Source organism: Lipotes vexillifer, unplaced genomic scaffold (genome assembly GCF_000442215.2).
Source record: "Lipotes vexillifer unplaced genomic scaffold, Lipotes_vexillifer_v1.1 scaffold126, whole genome shotgun sequence".
In the NCBI taxonomy this organism is placed as follows: domain Eukaryota; kingdom Metazoa; phylum Chordata; class Mammalia; order Artiodactyla; family Lipotidae; genus Lipotes; species Lipotes vexillifer.
This window is the reverse complement of record NW_006778324.1, coordinates 130,339-155,908: the sequence shown is the minus strand read 5'-3', so window position 1 is coordinate 155,908 and position 25,570 is coordinate 130,339. Positions and strand designations below refer to the sequence as shown.

At 40.5% G+C, this 25,570-nt stretch overlaps 1 protein-coding gene across 1 annotated transcript in view; it reads left to right on the top strand.

Moving 5' to 3' along the window:
- NUP88 (nucleoporin 88) overlaps positions 1-24,990 on the top strand; it is a 30,196-nt gene extending 5,206 nt beyond the window's left edge. The window contains exons 4-17 of the mRNA XM_007451581.1: positions 1,992-2,078; positions 4,831-5,007; positions 9,256-9,442; positions 9,940-10,087; positions 12,696-12,794; positions 18,626-18,716; positions 20,946-21,047; positions 22,676-22,834; positions 23,119-23,244; positions 23,349-23,414; positions 23,551-23,631; positions 23,890-24,016; positions 24,177-24,295; positions 24,739-24,990. Of these exons, the coding sequence (XP_007451643.1) occupies positions 1,992-2,078; positions 4,831-5,007; positions 9,256-9,442; positions 9,940-10,087; positions 12,696-12,794; positions 18,626-18,716; positions 20,946-21,047; positions 22,676-22,834; positions 23,119-23,244; positions 23,349-23,414; positions 23,551-23,631; positions 23,890-24,016; positions 24,177-24,295; positions 24,739-24,802 (1,633 nt within the window). The 3' untranslated portion in view covers positions 24,803-24,990. The remainder of the gene's footprint in view (positions 1-1,991; positions 2,079-4,830; positions 5,008-9,255; positions 9,443-9,939; positions 10,088-12,695; positions 12,795-18,625; positions 18,717-20,945; positions 21,048-22,675; positions 22,835-23,118; positions 23,245-23,348; positions 23,415-23,550; positions 23,632-23,889; positions 24,017-24,176; positions 24,296-24,738) is intronic.
- The last annotated feature ends 580 nt before the right edge of the window (positions 24,991-25,570 follow it).

The following is a 25,570-nucleotide window of genomic DNA, read 5'->3' as shown; positions in this document are numbered from 1 at the left end:
TGTTTCCCGTTGGCTCTATCAACTGTCCATGCCCTGAACCCTCTGTCAAGATGGAATATCCCTAAACTTGGTATCTCCTGCCTTCTCGACCTAACTGTTGTGGTTTTTCATATGGAGCCATGGTAACTGCCAAGGTCCTTTTCCCTGCCCTCCAAGGGCTACAGAACTGGGCATACTACACTATAGTCCTTTCGTATGCTGTCCCAGCGACCTCCTTCAGAAATTTCCATATTTGGAGTAGATACCATAGAGTGTTCACATGCCCCCAACCTTAGGATATGACATGTCAGAATCACCCAAGAATTCCCTTGCCTTGGTGGCCTGTAGTTTTTGACAACACATCTGGCATTCAGCTAGAAAATGAGATACCCGTTTCCCCTTATTACAGGTACCCCTAAATCTGGCTGGTTCTTTTAGGGCCTTTCCTACCCACCCATTTGGCTCTGCAGTTGGGGGTAAAGAAAGAAGGAGGACCCTCACATTCCAAACATCGTACCATACTCTTAAGGACTCTTGACACCTTCTGTCTTATGTAAGCTGGAAAAGGAGATTGTGAGGAGGTAGTGTAGGTCTAGGTCTTCCTCACATTAAGCCCTAAAGGAGGTATCTGGCCTCAGTTATTAAAGATTCCTTTTAAAATATTGGGTATTTAACACTTCTCTTTTCCTAAGCTTTGACCCTATTGACAGTTTCAGGGCAACAAGAAATTCCCACTCAGTGCCCTGTTGCATTTACTTTTCCTTTCACTGTTCCGCATTACAATTTATAGGACTTATTTGTATTTTGAAGTCAGTAATGCTTGTAGGCAGCTAGGAAGACCACAATGAATGGTGTGTTCAGCTGGATCGAATTTTCATTAAAAACATTTATTAAATGACATTCTATTGATAATGGAACAAACGAAGTTTAAAAATTCTTTGTGGGATCAGACAAAATAAGTGATTAACCTGATAAAGACTTTAAGAGGGACATTGGATTTCTTATAATGATATTACTGGCCTTTAAAAATATTTTTCTCCTTTCGGGCTTCCCTGGTGGTGCAGTGGTTGAGAGTCCACCTGCTGATGCAGGGGACACGGGTTCGTGCCCCGGTCTGGGAAGATCCCACATGCCGCAGAGCAGCTGGGCCCGTGAGCCATGGCCACTGAGCCTGCGCGTCTGGAGCCTGCGCGTCTGGAGCCTGTGCTCCGCAACAGGAGAGGCCACAACAGTGAGAGGCCCGCGTACCGAAAAAATATATATATATATTTTTTTTTTCTCCTTTTGACAATAGCCATATATGCTGTGAAAATTTATTATTATTATTATTATTATTATTTTAGCCACGCTGTGTGGCTTGCAGGATCTTAGTTCCCCGGCCAGGGATTGAACCCAGGTCCCTGGCAGTGAGAACGCAGAGTGCTAGCCACTGGACCACCAGGGAATTCCCCCCAAATTTATTTTAAATTAAAATGATTTTGGTAAAAAAAATTCTTTTAGTTTTATACTAACCTCTTGAGAAAGCAGGGAAGACATTGTGTCTTTATATAACACAAATATGTACAAATTGCAGGCTAAAAGTCACCCACTGTGCTGGCCAGCTGGTATATAAAGAAGAGTGAGAAATGGTTTCTTCCCTGATGAGATTGGGTGTCTCATAGGCAGAGACAGATGGGTATAACTGAAGGGAAGCTGGCAAACTTAGAGGCAGTAGTGAGATGATTAGACAAGGTGAATATGGCTAAGGACTGAGGTGTGGTGGTTGGGGAAGGCTGATGAGGCATTTTGCTTAGAGTAGAGAACATTTCTTCATGTCCCAGGGAAACCTTCCTCTTATGTTGTTATGGAACAAATGAAGTGGGCTACTTTGTCAGTAACAGCAAGATCTTTGGCAGATGGTTGTGATAACTGGTAGGAAGATTCTCAGAAACTAACTAGATGGAAAGGAAAGAGGAACTTTGGGAAATGAAAGAGAATTTTAAGTACTGGCTTTCTTCTCTTTTGATTGCTAGAATTTACTCTCTACGTGAGCCCCAGACACCCACTAAGGTCATTGTACTTTCAGAAGCAGAAGAGGAAAGTCTAATACTCAATAAAGGGTAAGTTTTTATTTGTGTCATGAAATTTTTTAAAATTAGTTTATCGGGATTATAAATGCAATTTTAGCAGATTGCAAGATTTTCCAAAGGTGCCTTTAGCATGCTTTTTGGTAATGTGAGAAATAAGCAAAAATAGGCGATATGAATAGGTAGCGAGAAGTTACAAATCTGAATGTCACTATAGCTACTAACTTGGTCTTTTTTCCAGGAAGTTCAAAAATGTGAATAGCTGAAATTTATTCCCTGTTGTATCTTGAATAAGAGAATGAATTATAATATTGCAAAGTTACAGAAAAGGTGGAAGGTGAGAGTGTTGGGCTGGAGGCCTGCCAGCTGTTCACTCAGTGTGGATGGGCAGATTGCTGGACGCCCAGCACCTAGTACCCCAGAAGCTGGAGCAGAACGTAGAGAGCCCTTCTGATTCTCCTGTGACCCTGGCTTCTTGTATGTTTTCTTACCCTCTACAGGGGCAAGTTCCTGGCTACTTTGACCACTAACAGAATCACCCTTTGAACTTACAAACCCCATTCCTCTGGCCTCTTGATCAGTCTTCCCGGTGATTACCACACATGATCACCCGCAGTGTGTGCATGTAGAGAGAAGCCTTTAGTAGCAGTATTTCTGGAAGTTCCATTTAGTTCTTTTCATGTCTCCATGATGGTCATATCTAATAATCTTCTTTATTTTTGTTTTTCTAACCATTATTCCTTTGAATATTTTATATACAGCTATTCTGTATGTGACAGTTTCAATATCTGAAGCCCTGGGGAGGTGGGGATCTAAATCTGTGTGTGTTCTTCCTCCTGCCCCATGATCATGGTCGCTTCTTCCTGTGATTGCTGATCTCTCGTTGTGAACTTATGTTTACTTGATCTTAATGTTTTGAAATGTTGAGAGCCTGAGTTGGGGGTGTGTTCCTCCAGAGAGGAATTTCATCTGCTTCTGCTAGGAGTCAGAGGTTGCCACCAGCCTGGGGACCACTTTAATTCTCTTTAATAGTCCCACAACTGAAAGTTTCAGTCAAATGATTTTAATGTCTTAGAGCACCAGCTCTTTAACCTCGCATCCAGCCATCTCCACAGTGGGGAAATACCTGCCTCTGCGAGTTGATAGGTCCTGTTCTGGTGTCGGCAGTGAGTTTCCATTGCTTTCCAACCTCCTTTGCCAGGCACCCTGTCCAGATGAGAGGCCGTAGAGCAAACGCAGTAAAGAGCTTTGGCTCTGGCGTTAACACCTGGTGGGTTCCAGTCTCAGCTCTGCCACTTGTCAGCTGTGGCGTCTGGGCAAGTTATTCAATTGCACTAAGCGTCATTTCCATGACTGTATATTCCATGAATATGAAAAGTAGTGACCACTTAACTGGATTATTGTACAGAATAAATGAGATCATGCATAAAAAGTGCTTAGAATGGCACAGAGTAAGTACTCATTAATTGATACCTACTACCATTATTAGAAATATTACTATATTTATTAAGTTCCAGTTAAGTTTGGATGGCTTGGTATTTAAGTCTCTTTGAAATAACTGCTTTGTCTTTTTGTTTCCATTCATTGTCTTAATTTTTTAGTTTAACTCAGGCAATTCTTTTATTCTGGATTTTGGGATTCCTCATTTTTTGCCTCCTGAAACCATATACCTTTCCATGTGATAAAGAAACTAAGATATGGTACCTATAACAGCTTGGAATGATGCTGACTTTCTCAGCTATATGAAACTGTGGTTTTATTTTAACCATATTCATTAACCTTGTGTTAAACTGGAATCTTTTTGAATAACAAACTATACTAAATTTTAAAATACAAAAACAGCATGTTTTATCATTTGTCTTTCCTGATTATAAAGGTAATGTAAATTTGTTGCGGAAAATTGGGAAAACTAAGAAAAGTATTAAGAAGAAAATGAAATATTTTAAAATTTCCTGTAGTCTGTCCTCAGCATAGCAATCAGAGTGCTACTTTTCGGTATAAATCAGCTCATTCTGCTTCCCTGCTCTCCGCACTCCATTGATTTCTGCCCACTGACTGCAGCCCTCCAGCTCAGTCCTCCCGCTGCCCAGGCTCTGAGCTCCAGCCACTCAGCCTCCTTGCCATTCCTCAGACACTCCTGCCACCGCCCTCCTTGGTCTTTGCCTGTGTCCTTCCTTCTGCCTGAACTGCTCCTTCTCTGCATGACCACAGACTCGCTCCCTTACTTCTTTCAAATCTTTGCTCAAATAGCACCTTATCAGAGTCTTTCCCAGATCACCTAAAGCAGCACCTCCATCAGTACTCTCTTCCCCTGCTTTATTTTTCTTCATAACGTCATATTCTGGCTCTGTGTTATGTGGTTGGCTTCTCTGTGGACGTCTCTCTCGTTAGAGGGGGGCCTTTGTTCAAGTCACTGATGTTTCCCAGAACCACAGGCACTGAGCGCTTAGTAATATTTAGTAGATATTTGTGGACTGAATGCCTCCTGCTGCTTAGAGATAACTGTTGATATCTTTATGTGTTTTCTTCCTGTTTCTTTTCTGTGTTTATGCATGTCTGTATTTTTACTGTTTGTGTGATTGTATATTTCAATGTTATATAATTTTATGGCCCACTTCTTTCATTGAATTTTATGAGAATTTTCCAATGTTGTTTAACATTCTTCATAATCACAATTTTTTGTCTTATCACTCCATCGAATACAAATTCAATCCCCACCTGCTGTTATTGGACATTTTATTTCTGTTTTCGTTTCCAACCAGTTGGTTTTAAAATCTCTTTTCAGAAGGGCCTACACCGCATCTCTAGGAGAGACAGCAGTTGCATTTGACTTTGGGCCATTGTCAGCAGTCCCGAAGAACATATTTGGACAAAAAGGCAAAGATGAAATATTGGCTTACCCCCTGTACATCTTGTATGAGAATGGGGAGACTTTCCTTACATATGTTAGTCTGCTGCACAGGTAAGCTGAGGAGGCAACGCACCTGAAATGAAAGCCCAGCTTGTGCTCCAGTATAGATTGTCATGGTTGCACTTGGGGTCCATGTTTTTGAGTTTGTGGAAGTATTGCAGCCTTTCAAGGCTGGCTTGCATATTTTGAAGAGAAAGTTGATACAGATCATTTGACTTTTCATTTCCTCATATTATTTGGGTAAGTTCTATAGAATTCGTGGATAATCACTTAACACTGGATTTGTGTTCACAAAGGATAGTCAGTCAGAAAAGTATTTACAGATGGTCCCCAACGTAGTCAGACTTACGATTTTACGATGGTGCAAAAACAGTATGCATTCAGTAGAAACTGTACTTTAAATTTTTAATTTTGATCTTTTCCTGCACTAGTGATATTCAGTTGATACTGTCTTGTGATGCTGGGCAGTTAGCGCAGCTTCCAGTCAGCCACACGATCACAAGGGTAAACAACTGATATACTTACAGCTATTCTGTTTTTCACTTTCAGTACAGTATTCAATAACTTACATGAGATATTCAACACTTTATTATAAAATAGGCTTTGTGTTAGATGATTTTGCCCAACTGTAGGCTGATGTAAGTGTTCTGAGCGCATTTAAGGTAGGCTAGGCTAAGCTATGATGTTTGGTAGGTAAGTTGTATTAAATGCATTTTCAATTTACAATATTGTCAACTTAACAATGGGTTTATTGGGACGTAACCCCGCTGTAAGTCAAGGAAGATCTGTATCGTGTATCTTATGTGAACAAGGCACCATGGGGATGGTTAGACATGGTTATCTGGTATCTTATGTCCCAGTTGTGGGGAAAAGACATACATAACCATGGAAAGATAATGACTCGTACTGCATTAGTGGTGCATAATAAGAACCCAGAGGAAGGAGAGATGATTCTGACTGAAGAAGTTAAGGAGCTTTTCATAGAGAAGGACTGATGTCGTATGAGACTTAAGGCTTTAAAGCAGGATTAAATGAAGCATCAAGGAAGGGTAAGACCATTATAGTCACAAGAGCAGCATGAAGTCAAGTATGAAAACAGGCAAGTGCAAATGTCGTTTAAGGTCCAGTGATTAGACACTTGGGGCTAGAGCAGAAGATTCAGGTAGGGAGCATCTAATGATAAAGCTGGAAGCTCCTGTCCAGGGAAAATGTGGTGGAGTTAAATACCTAGTTAAGGGACGTGGAGTCTTTTCTGTAGGAATAGGTTAGTAAGGAAGCCAGTGATGGTTTCTAAACGGGAGAAGGATAAAACAATTGGTTAGGAAAGGGACTGGAGCAGAGAGACTTTTAAAGTAACTTCCAAATTTTAGTTTAAGTTCTGTAAGAGTTTGAACTAGGGTGGTAATGCAAGGGAGAAATGAACATAGTACATACTACAAAGGAAGGATCAATGAGACTTTGTTGCTGTTTGGATAAGGAAGTGAGCCATTAACAGAAATAATGAGGTCAAGAAGGGCAACTAATTTGGAAATATTCCATGGACAGTTGGAAATACAGGACTAGAGAGAAAATACAGGTAAAATAAAGAAATAAGTATCATCTGTTATGGTGAGAGTTAGAGTCAACAGAGGATAAGAATTTTGGGGAAGTTTGTAACTAGAGAGGCATACGGCCCGAATCTGAACATTGTAATTTATTTATTTATAGATCAACAGATATTTATTCAGGACTCACTCTGTGGCAAAATATGGGAAGGTTGAAGGCAGAGTCCCTGCTATGTGGTTCCTTGTCTACCAGGAAGGCCTACAACAAACCAAAACTGTAGTACAACGTGATGTGCTGAAGGCATCACAGGGTGCTCTGGGAGTGGGACAGAGTAAGTGCTTAGGCTGCCTGTCTTGGAGGACTTAGAAGATGGTAATACAGAAGCTTGGACCTGAAGGATTCACTAGGTAGAAATGGGAGCGGAAGTGAACCCAGGAGAGAGAAGAGAGGATGCAAAATGAAAAAGATAAATAAGAAAGATGAAAGAGCTTTATAGATGGCAGAATGATGAGGATTCACTGTCAGTCCTGTTCTCCTGGACAGAAATGTTCTCTGCCTTTCACACATGATCTCTCTCTCGGGAGGCTTTTGTGGTAACATTATTACCCTCCCTTACCCTTCCTCCCCAAACTACTTGGCCCTTACTTGTCCACATTATCTACCTAGTAACCTTAGCCCACAGCCTGAAAGTCATCTTCTACATCCTCTTAAATCCAGTCTGGTCCCAAAATTCTATTGATTTTACCATGAAAATTTCTTGAATGTATATACCCAACTCTCTGTTCCCCTGTCCTTGCTTCAGACCCTCATCATCTTCTGCCTGGATCATTCTTCTCTTAAATAGTTGCCTTGAATCCCGTTTTGGTCCCCTCTTTGTCATCCTCCTCACTGCTATCTGATTAATCTTAGTAAAGTGAAACTCTATCACTCTTGATTTAAACCTCTAGTGACACACTGTCACCCAGTGGAGAGACTCTGAGCACGTTAACATGGCATATGAGACTGTCTGCTACATAAGCCAGCCCAGCTACTGTCCTGTTGCCTTAGACTTTGCACTTCGCCTCCCATCACACCAAGCTGAGTTTCCTTCCTGTTAATTCCTCATCTTTCATTCCTCCAGGACTGGATATATGCTGCTCCCTAGCTTGGAATGCTCACCATCCCTTCCCAGAATATGCTGTTCCCATTGATCTTACTTATTTATTTATTTTTTTTTCTTTTTGCGGTACACGGGCCTCTCACTGCTGTGGCCTCTCCCGTTGCGGAGCACAGGCTCCGGACGCGCAGGCTCAGTGGCCATGGCTCACGGGCCCAGCCTCTCCATGGCATGTGGGATCCTCCCGGACCGGGGCACGAACCCGCGTCCCCTGCATCGGCAGGCGGACTCCCAACCACTGCGCCACCAGGGAAGCCCGATCTTACTTATTTTTGATACCTTTCTTACATATCTCACTTGCTTTGTACCTTTCAGTGTTGCTTTGTACCCTGTAAATCCTTGCATTGTTACAGATGTTATAGTAATTCTAGTTAAATGTCTGCTTCCCCAACTAAACCATTATTTCCTTGGGGGTGTTATCTAGCACTCAGTAAGTGTATTTGTCAATCCAATTAAATAGTGGGTCTGAAGATAAGCTGCACTTCAGAATAAAAGTTTTGGGAGTCATCAGAATACAGGTAATGGTTAAAACCAGGCATAGTTAATAGGCTCTTTTTTTAATAAATTTATTTATTTATTTATTTATTTTTGGGTGTGTTGGGTCTTCGTTGCTGTGCATGGGCTTTCTCTAGTTGTGGCGAGCGTGGGGGGCTACTCTTTGTTGTGTTGCGCGGGCTTCTCATTGCAGTGGCTTCTCTTGTTGCGGAACACGGGCTCTAGGCACGTGGGCTTCAGTAGTTGTGGCGCGTGGCCTCAGTAGTTGTGGCTCACAGGCTCTAGAGCGCAGGCTCAGTAGTTGTGGCGCACAGGCTTAGTTGCTTGCTCTGTGGCATGTGGGATCTTCCCGGACCAGGGCTCCAACCCGTGCCCCCTGCATTGGCAAGTGGATTCTTAAGCACTGCGTCACCAGGGAAGTCTTAATATGCTCTTATATAAGTGTGTATTTTGAAAAGAGAAGAGGGTTTACAATGGAATCCGGGAGAGCGCAAATATTTAAGAGACAGAAATTAGGAAAGGGTATTAGAAAGGTGTGTTCAGAGAGGTAGGAAGAGAAAACTAGGAGAAAGAATGTACAGATGTTAAGGGTATTACGAAGCAGTCATTGTTAACCAGTTATAAATGCTGCACCAGCTCGAGATAAGGGCCTTTATTGCATTTAGCAACTAGAATCTCAATGGTGACCTTTGCCAGAGAGTAGCTTCCACTGGAGCGGTGAAGGCATAAACCACAGTAAATTTAGGGCAGGATCTTTCAAACTCTGCACTATTGACATTTTGAGCCGAATCATTCTTTGTTGTAGGGGACTGCCCTGTGGGGCAGTGTTTAGCAGCATCTCTGGCCTCTAGACACCAGTAACCTCTCCCCCTCCTCCCAGTGGTGGCAACCAAAAATGTCGTCAGACACATGCCAGTGTCCCCTTGGGGGCAAAATTATGTCCAGTTGAGAAGTACCAAAGAGGTGGAAATTGAGTGGGAAAATGAAAAAGTGGAGACATTGGGAATATACCGTATTTTGAACTAGTCAAAAAAAGGTTTTAAGTGATGAGCATGGTTGTCTTCTATCGACATTTCCCAAGTATGTTTTCACTCTTTCTTTAGCCCTGGAAGTGTGGGAAAGCTGTTAGGCCCACTGCCCATGCATCCTGCAGCTGAAGATAACTATGGTTATGATGCTTGTGCTGTACTCTGCTTACCATGTGTCCCCAACATCTTGGTGATTGCTACTGAATCAGGAATGCTGTATCACTGTGTGGTGCTGGAAGGGGAAGAAGAAGATGACCAAACAGTAAGTTGGGCTGCTGTGGGCATATTTGTATCTCCAACACCAGGGATAGTTCCTGGACCAGTATGAATGTTTTGTATATGAGGAATGTTATAGTTTCTATTTGGCACTTATGTGTATTTTGAAAACTTATTTAACACTTAAAAGTAATTGAAGCCCACTTTAAAAACTTAAATTGAAGGAAGTTAAAATGCGCCCAGGTTACTTGGTCCAGCGACCTATATATTTCTTTCTGAACTCTATATTGCCACCTTTGGTGACAGGTATAAAGAACCTTTGAATCACTGGATTGGCTTTTCTCTAAACTTGTTTATTTACAACTTCCTTAAAGAAGAGAGGCCTTTTTTTCACTTTTAAGAATAACAAGGCACTGTTGGAATAGAGGGTGGAATTAAGAGTTTGAAAGCACTATTTTATCCAGCTTTTTGCTTCTGTTTTTAGTTGTGTACATTTTCAAAGCAACATGAAACACTAAAATTACAGTGCTTTTTTTTTTTCAGTCAGAGAAGTCCTGGGATTCCAGGGCAGACCTCATTCCTTCTCTGTATGTGTTTGAGTGTGTGGAGTTGGAGCTTGCCCTGAAACTGGCATCCGGAGAGGACGAGCCCTTTGATTCTGACTTTTCTTGTCCAATCAAACTTCACAGAGGTAAAGTTTTCACTAAATTTAGTTCTGTTATTTCATTATATTTGTACTAAGATTATCACAGGCTATTCCTGTGTAATTTATTTTTTCTGTAGTTCCAGCCTTTAAAACGTTGACTGGGTTCTTTTGGCCTTTTAGTTACAACATTGCACTGTAGGTCCAAGAAAGACTAAGCAAATTCCCCAAGTTTTAGGATAGTGTGGTCTTCAGTCTGGATCCACTCAGATTTATAATAGTGACTTTTTCCTGGTCCAATCAAAAGGAGGTTTCATGATTCAAATTCTTAAATGTATGCAAACTTTAATAAACTTTTTAAATAACTTTAAAAATAAAATTATACTGGTATTAAGGTTATCTCTTTAAAATATCTTTCTTCATTTTAGAACATATTGTTATACCCAGACCCATTTGAATGTTTCCTTTTTATCTTTTCTCCTTTTGCTTTAACTTACCTGGGTTGGCACCAGATCCTTCTGGCAACTTATATCTGTTCATCTAGGGAGCTCTTGGATAAACTGCTGAGACTATCAAAGAATGTGTTCTGTGTGTTGTCCAGACTCAGCATGGCTCAGTGAAAGGAGTTTGTAACTAGGAGTCTGGAGTGTCCTAGGTTTTCATTATAGCTCTAACATTAATAGGCTCTGTAGTATCGGACATTTATTCAACTTCTCACATAAAGATAATAGGGATAACATCAGATGATCTCTAAGGTCCCTTCTGACATAAAAATCTTATCATCCTATTTGCCCCTCAACAGTTTCTCAGAGTCTCCTCTAGGATCTAGTCTTCCTCCCTGTGAAGAATGAGGAACAAAAGCTTACTCAGTCTGGAATAATTGGGTGTACCTTTCATAGTTTTCGTCTCTCCAGTCCAGAGAAAGGGAGTTCAGTCTTGTAGCAGCCTGACTTAATCTGCCTACAGTCCTATTAGCCAGTTTGCCTGGGTTTGGTAATAATGGCTTCAACTCTGTACTAAAGTGTAGTCAAAACATTTAAGGGCATAGTAGTCCTTAATAATAACTATTAATAAATAATAGCCCCATAATAAACCAGCAAAGAGGATTCATTGGGCATGTCTAATTGAACAGGGTTTAAACAAATATAGTCTAAATATTAAGTCTCAGAACTTTGCTTTATATATGAGGAAATTGAGACCTAGTGAGGTAAAGTGACATAAACTAATTGGTTTCCTTATAAAGATACATATGTTTTTGGGAAATCTTAATTGTAGGCTTTTTATCTTGATTCTTTGAATAAGAGATAACATTTTCATATGTGAAACTAATAAATTTTTGACTGATTCATATTTATACTTAAGGCATATTACAATACCTGAAACATACCCAGATTTTTAATGACATAAGTGAATGGCTACCATATAACTTGTCAGGGGTGTCTAGCAAATTTCCTACTTCAGTTACTAATGTTGACTTTTTCATAACAGATTTCTGTCACATCCCAATATTAAGGTTTTTCTGTTGACTTCAGCACCACAGACACATTTTGAAAAGCCATTTTAAACACTGGGAGACCTAATGAGATGATTTGAGCCTTACATTAAGTCTCAGGTGTGGGCAAATTAAAAGAAACTGTTTAGTACTTTATTGTTCAGAGAGATGATTACCGTGGAGATTGCCAGGAGTTGTTTTTTTTTTAACTTTTTATAGCATAATGCTATTTTCCGAGGTGTTATGCAGAACCCCAACATATAAAACAGATGAAAATACTATAACATTCACTTTACAACATTTACTTACTATAAAGTCAGCAGTAAGAAAGGCTGTTAGATAAAAGAAAAATTTGGTTTAGGGGCTTATGGATGACAGTTGCCATCTTAAGTCAGCTTTAGTGTAGACATTATTTCTGTATCTTGTTTTGGTTGCTTAATGTTTTAAAAATCATGAGTCACAGAGATAAATATTTATAAATTAAGTATTCAAGAGTTCATCTTTTAGTTTCACGATAGTCATACTGATAACTAGGGCTCCATGGAAATACAGAAATTTTCATTAAAATTATGTAACAACTGCTCATAATTCTTGGTATAAATATAAATACAAAAGTTCTATCTAAAACTTAAACAACTATCTGTAAGTCAACATTATCAAGACAAGTAAAACCGCATTTTACACCTGACTTACCATCTATGACAGGACTGTTCACTAAGCAGCTGTGCTGAAGTCTTTCTAGTACCTGCGCTGTAGGAGTGCAGTAGCTTCAGCAGTTTCATGTAAGTAGATGCGTGCAAGCATAGGTTTCCTACCGAACTACAGCCTTTCTTACCATTTTATTTTGAAGAACTGTAAATAAATGCACAGAGGTGGACAGAAAGGCATAAGTGAGTTACCTGACAGCAAGTGTTACTGTTTGGTGAACTCTGTATTAATATTTAGAAAATAACATATTTGAATTGTGTTTGTTAATTATACTTTTAAAATGTATTTGGAAACTGAAGTCAGATTTTTAAATTCCCAAACCCCTGACATAGGCCACAGTATGAAGGTCCTGTAGACCTTGCATCACTTCCATCAACAGATACGTTTGCGGCCTGCCCAGGTGAACTCTCTGTTTTCTAATGGCTTCCTTTATATCATTAATGATTCCATTTGCAGATCCCAAGTGTCCCTCAAGATACCACTGTACTCATGAAGCTGGTGTACATAGTGTTGGGCTAACTTGGATTCATAAACTTCACAGATTTCTTGGATCAGGTGAGTTTTTGCACTTTTCAGTATGTTTCACAGATTCTATCAAAAAGTAGTTTGGAACAGAAAAATTATAGAGAAAATAAATGATACCAAAAGATAGTTCTTTGAAAAGATTAACAAAATTGACAAACCTATAGGTAAACTGACCAAGAAATAAAAAAGACTCAAATTAATTAGAAATGAAAGTGGGGATATTCCTGCTGACCTTACAGAAATACAAGATTATAAGGATATACCAAGAATAAAAGATTATAAGGGAATGTCAAGAACAATTGTATGCCAATTAGATAACGCAGATGAAATGGACAGATTCCTAGAAAGACACAAATTACCAAAACTGACTCAAAAACAAATAGGAAATTTGAATAGATGTATATATAACAAGAGATTGAATCAGTAATCAAAAACTACCCAAAAAGTTCAGAACAACACGGCTTCATATTTGAAGCATTAATACCAATTCTTCATAAACTCTTACAAAAAATAGAAAACACTTCCCTGATCACTCTATGAAGATAGTATTACCACAATACCAAAACCAGACAAGGGCGTCCAAGAAAGGAAAACTAGAGACAAATATCTCTTATGAATATAGGTGTAAAAAATCCTCCACAGAATACTAGCAAACCAAACCTAGCAACATATAAAAAGGATTATACACCACTACTAAGTGGGATTTATCCGAGGGGTGCGAGATTACTTTAACATTGAGAAATCAATTGATATATCAATATTATACCACATCAACAGAACAAAGGGGAGTTCCCTGGCAGTCCAGTGGTTAGGACTCGGTGCTTTCACTGCCGGGGCCCGGGTTCCCAATCCCTGGGCCAGGAACTAAGATCCTGCAAGCCGCACGGCAGGGCCATCCCCCACCCCACCTCCCCAGCAACAAAAAAATAGAATAAAGGACAAAAACTATATGATCATCTCAACAGATACAGAAAAAGCATTTAGGAAAATCCAACAGCCTTTCATGTTAAAAACACTAAATAAACTAGTAATAGAAAAGAACTTCCTCAGACTGAAAAAGGGTATTTATGAAAAACCCACAGCTAATGCTACACTTAACAGAAAAAGACCAAGTGCTTTCTGTACTAGAATATTGCAGCTGTAGTAAATTACTACAAACTTAATGTCTTTAAACAACACAAATCTATTATCTTATAGTTCTGTAGGTTTGAAGTCCTAGAATGATCACACTAGACAAAGCAGTGTTCCTTTCTGGAGGCTCTAAGGGAAAATCCATTTTCTAGCCTTTTCCAGCTTCTGCTGCCTTCCTTTGCTTCTAGTCCCCTTGCTCCATCTTCAAAGCCAGCAATGTGGGACAAAGTTGAATCTTTCTCACCTTATATATAACCCTTTCTTTTCTGCTTTCCTCTTTCTTTTTTTTTTTTTTAAAATATTTATTTATTTTGGCTATGCCAGGTCTTAGTTGCAGGCATGTGGGATCTTCCTTGTGGCATGCGGGATCTTTAGTTGCAGCATGCGGACTTCTTAGTTGCAGCATGCAAACTCTCAGTTGCGGCATGCATGCGGGATCTAGTTCCCCGACCAGGGATCAAACCCAGGCCCCCTGCGTTGGGAGCGTTGAGTCTTACCCACTGGACCACCAGGGAAGCCCCTCTCCTCTTTCACTTTTAAGGAAATTTGTGATAACACTGGGCCCACCCAGATAATCCAGGGTAATCTTCCTATTTCAAAGACATCTGATAGACTTTTTTAAAAATTTAATTAATTAATTAATTAATTTTTGGCTGTGTTGGGTCTTCATTGCTGCACACGGGCTTTCTCTAGTTGCGACAAGTGGGGGCTACTCTTTGTTGCGGTGTGCGAGCTTCTCATTGCGGTGGCTTCTCGTTGCGGAGCACAGGCTCTAGGCTCGCAGGCATCAGTGATTGCGGCACGCAGGCTCAGTAGCTGTGGCTCGCAGGCTCTAGAGCGCAGGCTCATTAGTTGTGGCGCACGGGCTTAGCTGCTCTGCAGCATGTGGGATCTTCCTGGACCAGGACTCGAACCTGTGTCCCCTGCATTGGCAGGCAAATTCTTAACCACTGAGCCACCGGGAAAGCCCTGATAGACAACTTTAATTCCATCTGCAATCTTTATTCCCCTTTACCATGTAGTCTAGCATATTATCCCGGTTCTAGGGATTAAAACACAGACATCTTTGGGGAGTCCATCGTTTTGCCTACTCCATTCCACCTGGGGCCCCTAAACATTCACATCTGACAAAATACATTGTCCCTATAGCCACACAAAGTTCATAATCTCATCTAAAAGTCCTGAGCTCAAAAGTACTGCAATGTAGGGCTTTCCTGGTGGCGCAGTGGTTGAGAGTCCGCCTGCCAATGCAGGGGACACGGGTTTGTGCCCCAGTCCAGGGGGACCCCACATGCCGCGGAGCGGCTGGGCCCATGGGCCATGGCCACTGAGCCTGCGCGTCCGGAGCCTGTGCTCCACAACGGGAGAGGCCACAGCAGCGAGGGGCCCGTGTACCGCAAAAAAAAAAGTACTGCAATGTCATCATCTAAATCATTTAAATCAATTATAGTTAGACTCTTAAGTATAATCTACCCTGGGGCAAAATTACTGTCTGTGGACCTATGAAACTAGAAAACAGTTGTCTGCTCCCAGAACACAATGTGGGGCAGGCATAGGTATCACTTATAGATACTCTAGTTCAAAAGGGGAGAGAATGGAATGGAAAAAGGAACCATAGGTTCCAAGAAATTTAAAAGTCTAAATTCCATTGTGTTTCAAGGCCTGGGGATAGTCCTCTGGGCTTGTAGCTCTGCTCTCTGAGTAATCCTTCATTTTTCAGGAAAGATAGTATTTGTTTGTAGTTGAGTAGTTTTATTAGCCTGTTTTCTGCCTATAGAATTTTGAGGGTGGAATAGCCTTCTCTCATCCTCTGACCCTTTCAGTTCAAGCCAGTGGTATTTCTGTGGGTATAAAATTCTCAGGAACTTTTTGGGTCTCCTGTGTATATCATGAGGAGTCACTATAGTAGGGGTTCATCCACTATCTTCCCTATATAATCCCACCTCTATTTTTGGCTTCTGCTGAGACCTGAAGGATCTAAGTCATGCTCTTATTAATCTCATCAAAGAGCCTTTTGTGTGACTGAATATTCTGAACTTTTGATCTTTCTGAGGTATTAGCAAAAGACTGAACAGTCACACCCAGTGGCTTTTTCTCTATAAGACATGTTTCTGGAAGGTGACTCTTTTAATTTTAGCATCTTTTGCCATCCACATAGGCTGAGAATTTCCTAGATCATCAAGTCTTTGTTCCATTTTGTTTAACAGTTCTTCCCTCAATTATATTTTCTTCACATTATACTGTAATCAGCAAGAAGAAATCAGATCACATCTTCAACACTTTGCTTAGAAATGTCTTCAGCTAAATGTCTGATTTCAAGTTCTGCCTTCCACACTTTCCCCTTAAGATCAGGAACAAAAGGATGTCTGCTCTAGCTACTTCTATTCAACATTATAATGGGGGTTCTAGACAGGGAAATTAGCCAAGAAAATAAAATAAAGCATATCCAGATTAGAAAGGAAGAAGTAAAACTATATTCTCCAATGACACTATCTTTTACACAGTTAATCATAGGGGCCCATTGAAAAACTATTTAAACTAATAAATGAGTTCAGAGAGGTTGCAGGATACAAGATCCGTAAACACGTATCAGGTCTATTTCGGTGCACTAGCAGTGAACAATCTAAAAAGAAATTAAGAAAACTATTCCATTTACAATAGCATTAAAATGAATAAAATACTTAGGAATGAATTTAACAAAAGAATGCAAAACACACTCTTAAAACTACAAAACAGGGAATTCCCTGCCATGGCAGTCCAGTGGTTAGGACCGTGTGCTTCCACTGCAGGGGACACGGGTTCGATCCCTGGTCCGGGAACTAAGATCCTGCATGCTGCATGGGGTGGCCAATTAATTAATTAATTAAGTCATTTAAAAAAAAACCCAACTATAAAACATTTAAAGAAATAAGACCCTAAATAAATGAAAAACATCCCATGTGATCTTTAAGATAAACAGGAAGATCAAACACATCTGATCCCATGGATCAGAAAACTCAATATTGTTAGATGGCAATACTCCCCAGACTGATACATAAATTCAGTGTAATTCCTGTCAGTGTCCTAGCTGGCTTCTTTGCAGAAATTGACAAGTTGATCCTAAAATTCATATGGAATTGCAAATGATCTAGAATAGCGAAAACAATCTTGAAAAACAGGAACAAAATTGGAGGACCCACACTTCCCAGCTTCAAAACTTACGAAGTTATGGTAATCAGGACAGCGTGATATTGGCATAAGGATACACATATAGGTCAGTGAATAGAATTGAGAGTCCAGAAATGTACCTTTACATTTACAGTAAGTTGGTTTCAACAAGGGTGCCAGAACAATTAAATGGGGGAAAGAATAGTCTTTTCAACAAATGGTGCTGGGACAAGTGTACATCTACGTGCAAAAGAGAAACTGGACCATACCTCACACCATACACGAAAAATGAACTCAGAATCGATCAAAGACTAAAATGTAAGAACTAAAACTGTAGAACGCTTAGAAGGAAACACTGAAGACAACCCACAGAATGGGAGCAGATATTTCCAAATCATGTATCTGATAATGGACTTGTGTCTGGAGTATATAAAGAATTCTTAGAACTCAATAATAAAAGGATAGCCCAATGTTTTAAACAGACAAAGGATTTTAATAGACATTGTTCCATTGATCATATACAAATAATAAGCACATGGAAACATGTTCAGTCATGGAAATGAGATACCACAAAACCACAAGATACCACTTCACACCCACTAAAATGGCTAGTATTTAAAAAGACAATTACAAGTGTTGGAAAAAATAGGGACACTCATGCACTGCTTATGGAAATGTAAAATGGTGCAGCCATTTTGGGAAAACAGTCTGGCAGTTCCTCAGATGATTAAACATAGAGTTACCATATGACCCAGCAGTTCTACTCCAGAGTATATACCCAAGAGAAATGAAAACATGTTCATACTTGGATAAAATTTCTAAACGAATGTTCATAGCAGCATTATTCATAATAGCCAAATAGCTGTGTCCATCAACTGATGATTAGATAAATAAAATGTGGTATGGCCAGACAATGGAATATTATTCAACAACAGAAAGAGGAGGTACTGGTAACTGCTCCAACATGGATGAACCTTGAAAACATCATGCTAAGTGAAAGAAGCCAGTCACAGATAACTACATGTTGTGTGATTCCATTTATATAAAGTATCCAGAATAGGCAAGTCCACAGAAACAGAAAGTAGACTAATGGTTGTTGCATAGGTCTGGGGCAATTGGCAGAAACTAGGGAGCGATTGCCAATGGGTATCATGGGGGTTTCTTTTTGGGTAACGAAAATATTCTAAATTTTTTGTGGTGATGGTTGTACAATTCTTTTAATACACTAAAAACCCATTGAATGGTACAGTTTAAATGGTTGAGCTGTGTGGTATTGTGAATTACGTTTCAAAAAGCTGTTATAAAAGTAAAATTGGTGTGGGTGAGGAAAAGAATGGAAGGGAATGATTTTGGGGATTGTTCTGCTGAATGAAACGTTTCTGCATTTCTGACCAAGGAAAATCCACTTTCCTTCTTGAGGCAGAAATCTAGACCCCTGTGGAAAGGAGATTTCTATGTCAGAGGAGGCATAGCCTTTAAGAAGCAATGGTCTGAGACAAGAACTTAACCGCATTTAACTAATATCGTCAGCGTTTTAATTTGGAGACTTTTGTTATTTAACTTATATATGTGTTCCTTTGTAGATGAAGAAGATAAGGACAGTTTACAGGAACTAGCTACAGAACAGAAATGCTTTGTAGAACACATTCTTTGTACGAAGCCATTGCCATGCAGGTAAGGACTTTCTCTCCCTTCTAAACACAGGTAACAGTTGTTGTTTCAGTAATTCAGGTATATATGTACATTACACTCCCATGCAGACATGACACTTCACCACAAGAGTATCCGTGCATCAGAAGCTCTCCTCTGCCCACAGCCATTCCACGTTTTGTGTCCTCTGTCTGGGAGGTATATCCCCAGTCATAACCCCTGTCAGTCTTCACTTGTTGATTCTTTTCTGATCTTAATGTCAGTTCATAAAGGGTTCCCTTGATTTCCCACAACCCCTTTGGGTTCTCCTATTATTCTTTTTCTTTGTAGCACATACTTAAATTGATATTTTTGTTTAATGTCTGTCACCGCTACTAGAATATAAATGTTTCACAAAGGCAGAGACCACGTCTGTCTGTTTCATACTTTATACCATCGCCTTATGTCTGTACACTCAGTGTCTGACAGGGTGCCTAGTAGATACTCAGTAAATATTTGATTAATAGAATAAAGGGAAATATCTAGAGTGACTCCCAGGTTTCTACCTGGGATAACGGTAGATGCGGTACCCTTCAGAAAAATTGGATGTAGGAGAAAGTGGATGTGGGAAGACTCAAGATGGGTTAATGGGGGCACTTAGAGTCTTCTGTTCCAAAGGACATCCAAGTGGAGGAGCCCATAGGCAGTTGGACACATAGGTCTGGGCTAGGACAGTATGGATGTGGGAATTGTCAGCATGAAGGTTCCCCAGGAAAGGGCCTGGAGTAGAGGACACCTGAGTGGAGAGTCTTGAGCAACACTTTCTTACAAGCAGTGAGTGGAGGGCGAGGAGCCCGGCCCAGGCAGGAAACTTGAGTAAAAGGCGGCCAGAGAGACTGAAGGAGAACCCGGGGGAAGGGTGCCAGGGAGGGGGATGTTTCAGAGAGGAGGCAGGGGGAGCAGCATCAGGTAAGTACAGCAAGCAGTGAAGAGCGCTCAAGTGTCCAGATTTGGCAACATGGGGATTCATCGAGAACCACAGAGAAACGCTTTTGTGGGTGGGAGCAGATAGCACAGGTGAAAAGTGAGTGGGGAAAATAGATAATAAAATCTCATTTATAATATATACGTATATATAATATATACATTTCAAAAACAGGTAAATGAATACATACATAGATAGGAAAGCTATAGAGCAAAACGAGAACATGATATCATAAAAATCAAGTGGAAGGTTGTGATCAGGAGGTTCATACGGGAGGTCTCAGGCCCCTGTAGTGTGTTGTCATTCTTGGCCTGGATAGTGGTCACAGAGTGTCTATATGCACTCTTCTGTATGTAGATTTCACACTAGAAATGCAGAAGAAAAATTTTTCTAACCTCCCAGACTCCCCCTCACCTCAATTCCCCTCCCCTGCAAAAAAGGCAAATGAGAGATGTGGAAGGAGAAATAATACTGCAGGCTACTGTCGAAAGACTGCTGGCTCTAAAGGGAAAGGAAGAGGGAACAGGTTAAGGAGAACTTGAAACTACAGTGCAGAATGTTTTGAATGGAAGAGATGTCAGCTTGTTTATAAGCTGAGGGTAAATGGACAGTAGGGAGATTTTGTGATTGCAGAGCTGAGGGAGCAAATCTCAGAAGACGCGAGAGGAGGAGATGGCGTTCACAGTCTGGGGCAGAAGTGAGCCGTGGGGGTGGGGTGAGCGTGTTGGCAGGAAAGACAGTTCCTGTCTGAGGTCCAGTTTTCACTTTCTTCAGTGAAGCAGAACAAGACTGAGAGGGAGCTGCGTGCTGTGCACAGTAAATTAAGTCCTGTGACACAGATGCTGGCCTGCACTGAATTTTTTAGGTGAGAAAGACACTATTCAGTCAACAGTTTCTGAGCACCTAATCTGGGTTGGGCGCTTGGCTAGGCATGCAGAGGTAGCTGGAGCTTATGTGCGAGTTGGGAGAAAGACACGTAAAGAGTTGGCTTCATCATATCGTGCTAACTGCCGAGATTACAGTGAGCACCATGAGGCTGTGGGTTCCTGAGTGACCTCTAAGTCAAGCAACGTCTGGCTGCTGAGTGACAGCTTGATTCAAACCGATCAGAGCTATAAGTAATAGAGGTTTCCAAGTCACCACCTCTGAGGTTACTGCACTGATACCATGTCCCACCCAACTGTCAACCCAGCCCTGAGAAAGCCACAAACCTTAGCCATATCGTTGCTTTCGGATCCACTGCTTTTGCTGTTTTGTAGTTTAACTATGGCTGTGTGTTTCTTTTTCAGGCAGCCAGCTCCGATCCGAGGATTCTGGATTGTCCCTGACATTCTGGGGCCTACGATGATCTGCATCACCAGTAACTACGAATGCCTCATAAGGCCTTTACTGTACGTCCCCCTTTGTATTCCCACGCAGCTCTCGTTAATTCTGCAAAATCTAAGCTGGGAAGATGTCCTTAGTAACCGGACTGAAGATACATGGTTTATGCTTTGGCTTCTGACTTGAGGGTTGGAGGGAGGGTTATTTCTGTTGCTCCTGCCATCTCTGGAAGGATTTATTTAAGGCATAATTTCTGGCATCTCCTTTAGCTAGCGGAGAGTTAAGAACTTTACCGAAGTGTGGAAAGAATACGAAAATACTAAGAATTAAAATTTTCACTAACCTTTTCCTCAGTGACTCACAATGTACTAAATATATAAAAATCTCAAAAGGAATAAATTATTACTATGCTTCATTTCTTCTTCAAAAAGAAGAAAACTAAATTGTCAACTTGACAATGATTGAGTACCTTTGTAATGCATATGAGATTTAATTATTTTTTTTTTTTTTTTTTTTTTTTTTTTAACCATGCCACATGGCATGCGGGATCTTAGCTCCCGGACCAGGGATCGAACCCTCACCCCCTGCAGTGGGAGCGCAGAGTCTTAACAACTAGACTGCCAGGGAGGTCCCTGATTTAATGATTTTAAACTTTATGTGCCAGGCTCAGAAGTAAGCCTCCGGCAATCAGAGCAACCCTGCACTAAGGACAGCACCGTTATCCTCATTTTGTAGAGGAGGGATCAGGAACAGAGAGGTTTATGTACATGCCAGAGTCACAGGGAACACATAGAACTGGGCTGCAAAGACCGGGCTTTCTGACTTCAAAGTACAATTTCTCCATCTCTGCCAGCCTCATAGGGACATCACAGAATATGCAGACTCTGGAAGAAAGGTGGTATATAGCTGAACTCATAACCTTTGTTCCCCTTAAGGAACCCATATTAAGCTATAAGTACCATTTTCAACAGCTCTGGAAGGTCATTCTGAGTTTTATAAATGCAGGAATAGGAGTGTCTAACAAGCCACTGGAGTACTGGAACACTTAGACCCCTTTCCCCCCAGTCTCTTGGTGTCATTTGAAAGCATGTGCTTCTAGATATTGACATAGTTGAAAACACTGGCATTAATTTACTGTCCTTAGAAGGATTTCCATACTCTTTGAGAAGTGACATCATTTGGAAAAGAAAATAATTCACTCTCAATTTTGTGATATTTATACTACAAGAGACTAAAAACTAGCAAGACTGAACAAAAGTAATAAAATCACTACAAAAAACTGTTTTGCCTGTTGCCTCAGCATGTTTTTAAAATCCTACCCTACCTTTAGTAAAATAAGACCTAGTCATACTAGGATACTTCAGAATAAAAACATGAATCCCAAAGGGGAAAAAAACTTCTAAATATTAGTTGCCTAGATACCTTCAAATCATGTTTCTGCCAACTCTCTGAAATACAAGTTGTCTATAAAGTAATGTTATTAACAAACTCCCAGATTTGAATTATTGCAAAGTCAGTCATTGGCCATGCTGTTAAAGTTTGCAATCTTTCAAGCTTTCTGAAATTGCCATTGAGAGTATTTGTAACACTTCATAGTTTCTTATATCCTCAGAATTCTGGATAAGTGTGATTTAGGTTTTCCTATACTTACAGCAAGTAACTCCATGGTAAATTTTCTTTTTCTTTTATTTTGCAGAAGCACAGTCCATCCAGTGTCTCCTCCCCTGCTTTGTACCCGAGAGGATGTTGAAGTGGCAGAGTCTCCCCTCCGTATTCTGGCTGAAACCCCGGATTCCTTTGAAAAACATATTAGAAGCATTCTGCAACGTAGTGTTGCAAATCCAGCATTTTTGAGGTACGTAATTTAGGGCGTATCAGTTTTAAAAACTGGCTCCCTTCTCTGTTTTGTAATTACTCTTCAGCCTGTCCTCAGCTGTTTCTTTTCATATACTTTTTACTGTGTTGGAGTTGGAAGAAACACAGGGCATATTTAATCAGCTAGTGCGAATGGAGAGAGAATACACAGATATGGAGGCATTTGAGAAAGATAAAGAGGAAGTGTAAAAAGACGTGAGTGTCTTCGGTTGTTTTACCCACGGCTAAGCCAAGTAATGACAGAAACTTTTTTTTGTTTTTAAGATCATCTGAAAAAGATACGGCTCCTCCTCCCGAAGAATGCCTTCAGCTCATCAGCAGAGCCACCCAGGTGTTCAGAGAACAGTACATTCTTAAACAGGACCTGGCAAAGGAGGAAATTCAGCGGAGGTAGGATGGCCTCTGTCCACATACCAATCAGTCCCTGGCTGGTAGCTGACACTGTATAATGGCCTAGACCTGGCTTTTGATTAAATTTCTTTCTGTTCTTAAAGGGTCAAATTGTTATGTGACCAAAAAAAGAAACAACTAGAAGATCTCAAGTATTGTCGAGAGGAGAGGTAAGTGCCAAGACAAGGGAGAAAAAAAGTAGTTCAGCTAGACTGGAACTGTGTCTCACCCTAAGATACTGAACCACATTAGTTGGCTTCACCATCAAGGTGCACTCCTAGAGACTCTTGCTTTTTATGCCATTAGGAAAAGTCTGCGGGAAATGGCCGAGCGCTTAGCTGACAAATATGAGGAAGCCAAGGAAAAACAAGAAGATATCATGACCAGGTCAGTGGGCTGTGTAATTGTATAACATTCAGTTCCCTACTCAGGTCAGGTACTCCTAGTGTTATGAAGTTCTCCGGTGCTAGATACGCCCTCTGAGGTGTATTCTACGGAAGACAGTGCAGTGATGCTTTCCCCAAACCCATCCTGTGGAGGCCTCCTTCACAGACAGCAGATTCCTAAATTAGGAGCTTTGGTTAGGACTGTGCTCCTCCTGCGGAGCTGAGATCTTAAGCTGAGGTGTTTGCTTACCTTCTACAGGATGAAAAAGGTGCTTCACAGTTTCCACTCTCAGCTCCCAGTTCTCTCTGACAGCGAGAGAGACATGAAGAAAGAGTTACAGCTGATACCTGATCAACTTCGACATTTGGGCAATGCCATCAAACAGGTAGGAATGGACACAAGGTGGCTACCTCTGGTACTTTTTAAAGTGTTCCTTCTACAGAAAATAATTTTATAAAATGTAAAAAGAACAGACTAAAATAGATAACTGTGAAAATGTACAGCAAACCATAGCTAAAGTGTCCGTGTTCTGTTTGATACTTAAGGTTACTATGAAAAAGGACTATCAACAACGAAAGATGGAGAAGGTACTAAGTCCTCAGAAGCCCACCATTGCTCTCAGCGCCTACCAGCGAAAATGCATTCAGTCCATCCTGAAGGAGGAGTAAGTACCAATCAGCTATTAGTGCAAGGTAGTTTTTCCTTTGCAAAATGCCAAAATCAACCTTTCTTTGCCCAGATAAGACCACTTGACATTTGCGTGTCAAGTAATTACCAGGACAGGAAGTGTATAATGGTGATAGATAAGGACTTAATAGATGAGTACAGTGAGAGGGTTAAAAAGGATGTCTTTCTTTATAATTTTGTTGTGTGGTCAAGGTATTCCCCAGTGAACATGTTCAAAAATATCTCCAGCAGTTCCGCTACTGTATTTGCTGCCTCTAGCCTTAAACGAATTACCATTACTATCCATCTGAAACCTTAAGCCGTTAATTCTAGCAGAGCACTTCTAAGATAATTCAGTATTAACTGAATTCTTACGAATCAATATTAATGGTTTATTCATTTGCTGTATTACCCAAAGTGAGTAACTTTATGATTTTACAGGGGTGAGCACATAAGAGAAATGGTGAAGCAAATTAACGATATCCGAAATCATGTAAACTTCTGACACCACCAGGAACAGATTCACACCTGAAATTAACACAAGTGAAGGCTTAAACTCGTTGTAAAATGAACAGGTAGCGTTATCTAATTTATAAAGAGGCGTTTTAAAGGATGAACTTTGGTGTGGTTGTTCATCACTTTTTATACTTGTTTTATAATGACTGAATAAATGCTTTTACTTAAAAATTGGAATGTGGTTTATATACAAGCTCAAGTATATGATTGTATTCAGCAAGGGCCTAGGATTTAAAAGAAAAAAAAAGCGCCCAAGACTTTCAGCAGCACACTGCCAGACCTCCGTGAACCCTACGGAGTTTTCTTGATATTTGAACAAGAATAAAAGCTGCATTTTAACGTAGCAGCACCAGAAATATGACTCTGAAGAGGGACAGAACCCTAGAACTCAAAGGAAAAGGCCACACAGTATACTAGACAGCAGCTCTTTTAATTTGAACACTTTCTTCTTAAGGACACACCTTCAGTACAGTTAACAAATGGTTATACCTGAAATCTGCTCAAGGCAGAACTCGGTATCCACAATTGCAAGGCCACTGCTGGCTCACTTCCTCGACAGGCAGTATTTCCTTTCAGAGCTGAGTTCGGCTGTGCTGTGTGTCCCAATACATGTCACTGAGGGGGTATGAGGTGCACATGTAGGATCTCAAATGGAGAAACAAATAGCTTGGTATACAGTATATGATTTTGTCTTTTAGCATTCGGTAATATTTTTATACCTGCCAATGAGTTCTGAAAGGTAATACCGTACCTGCCT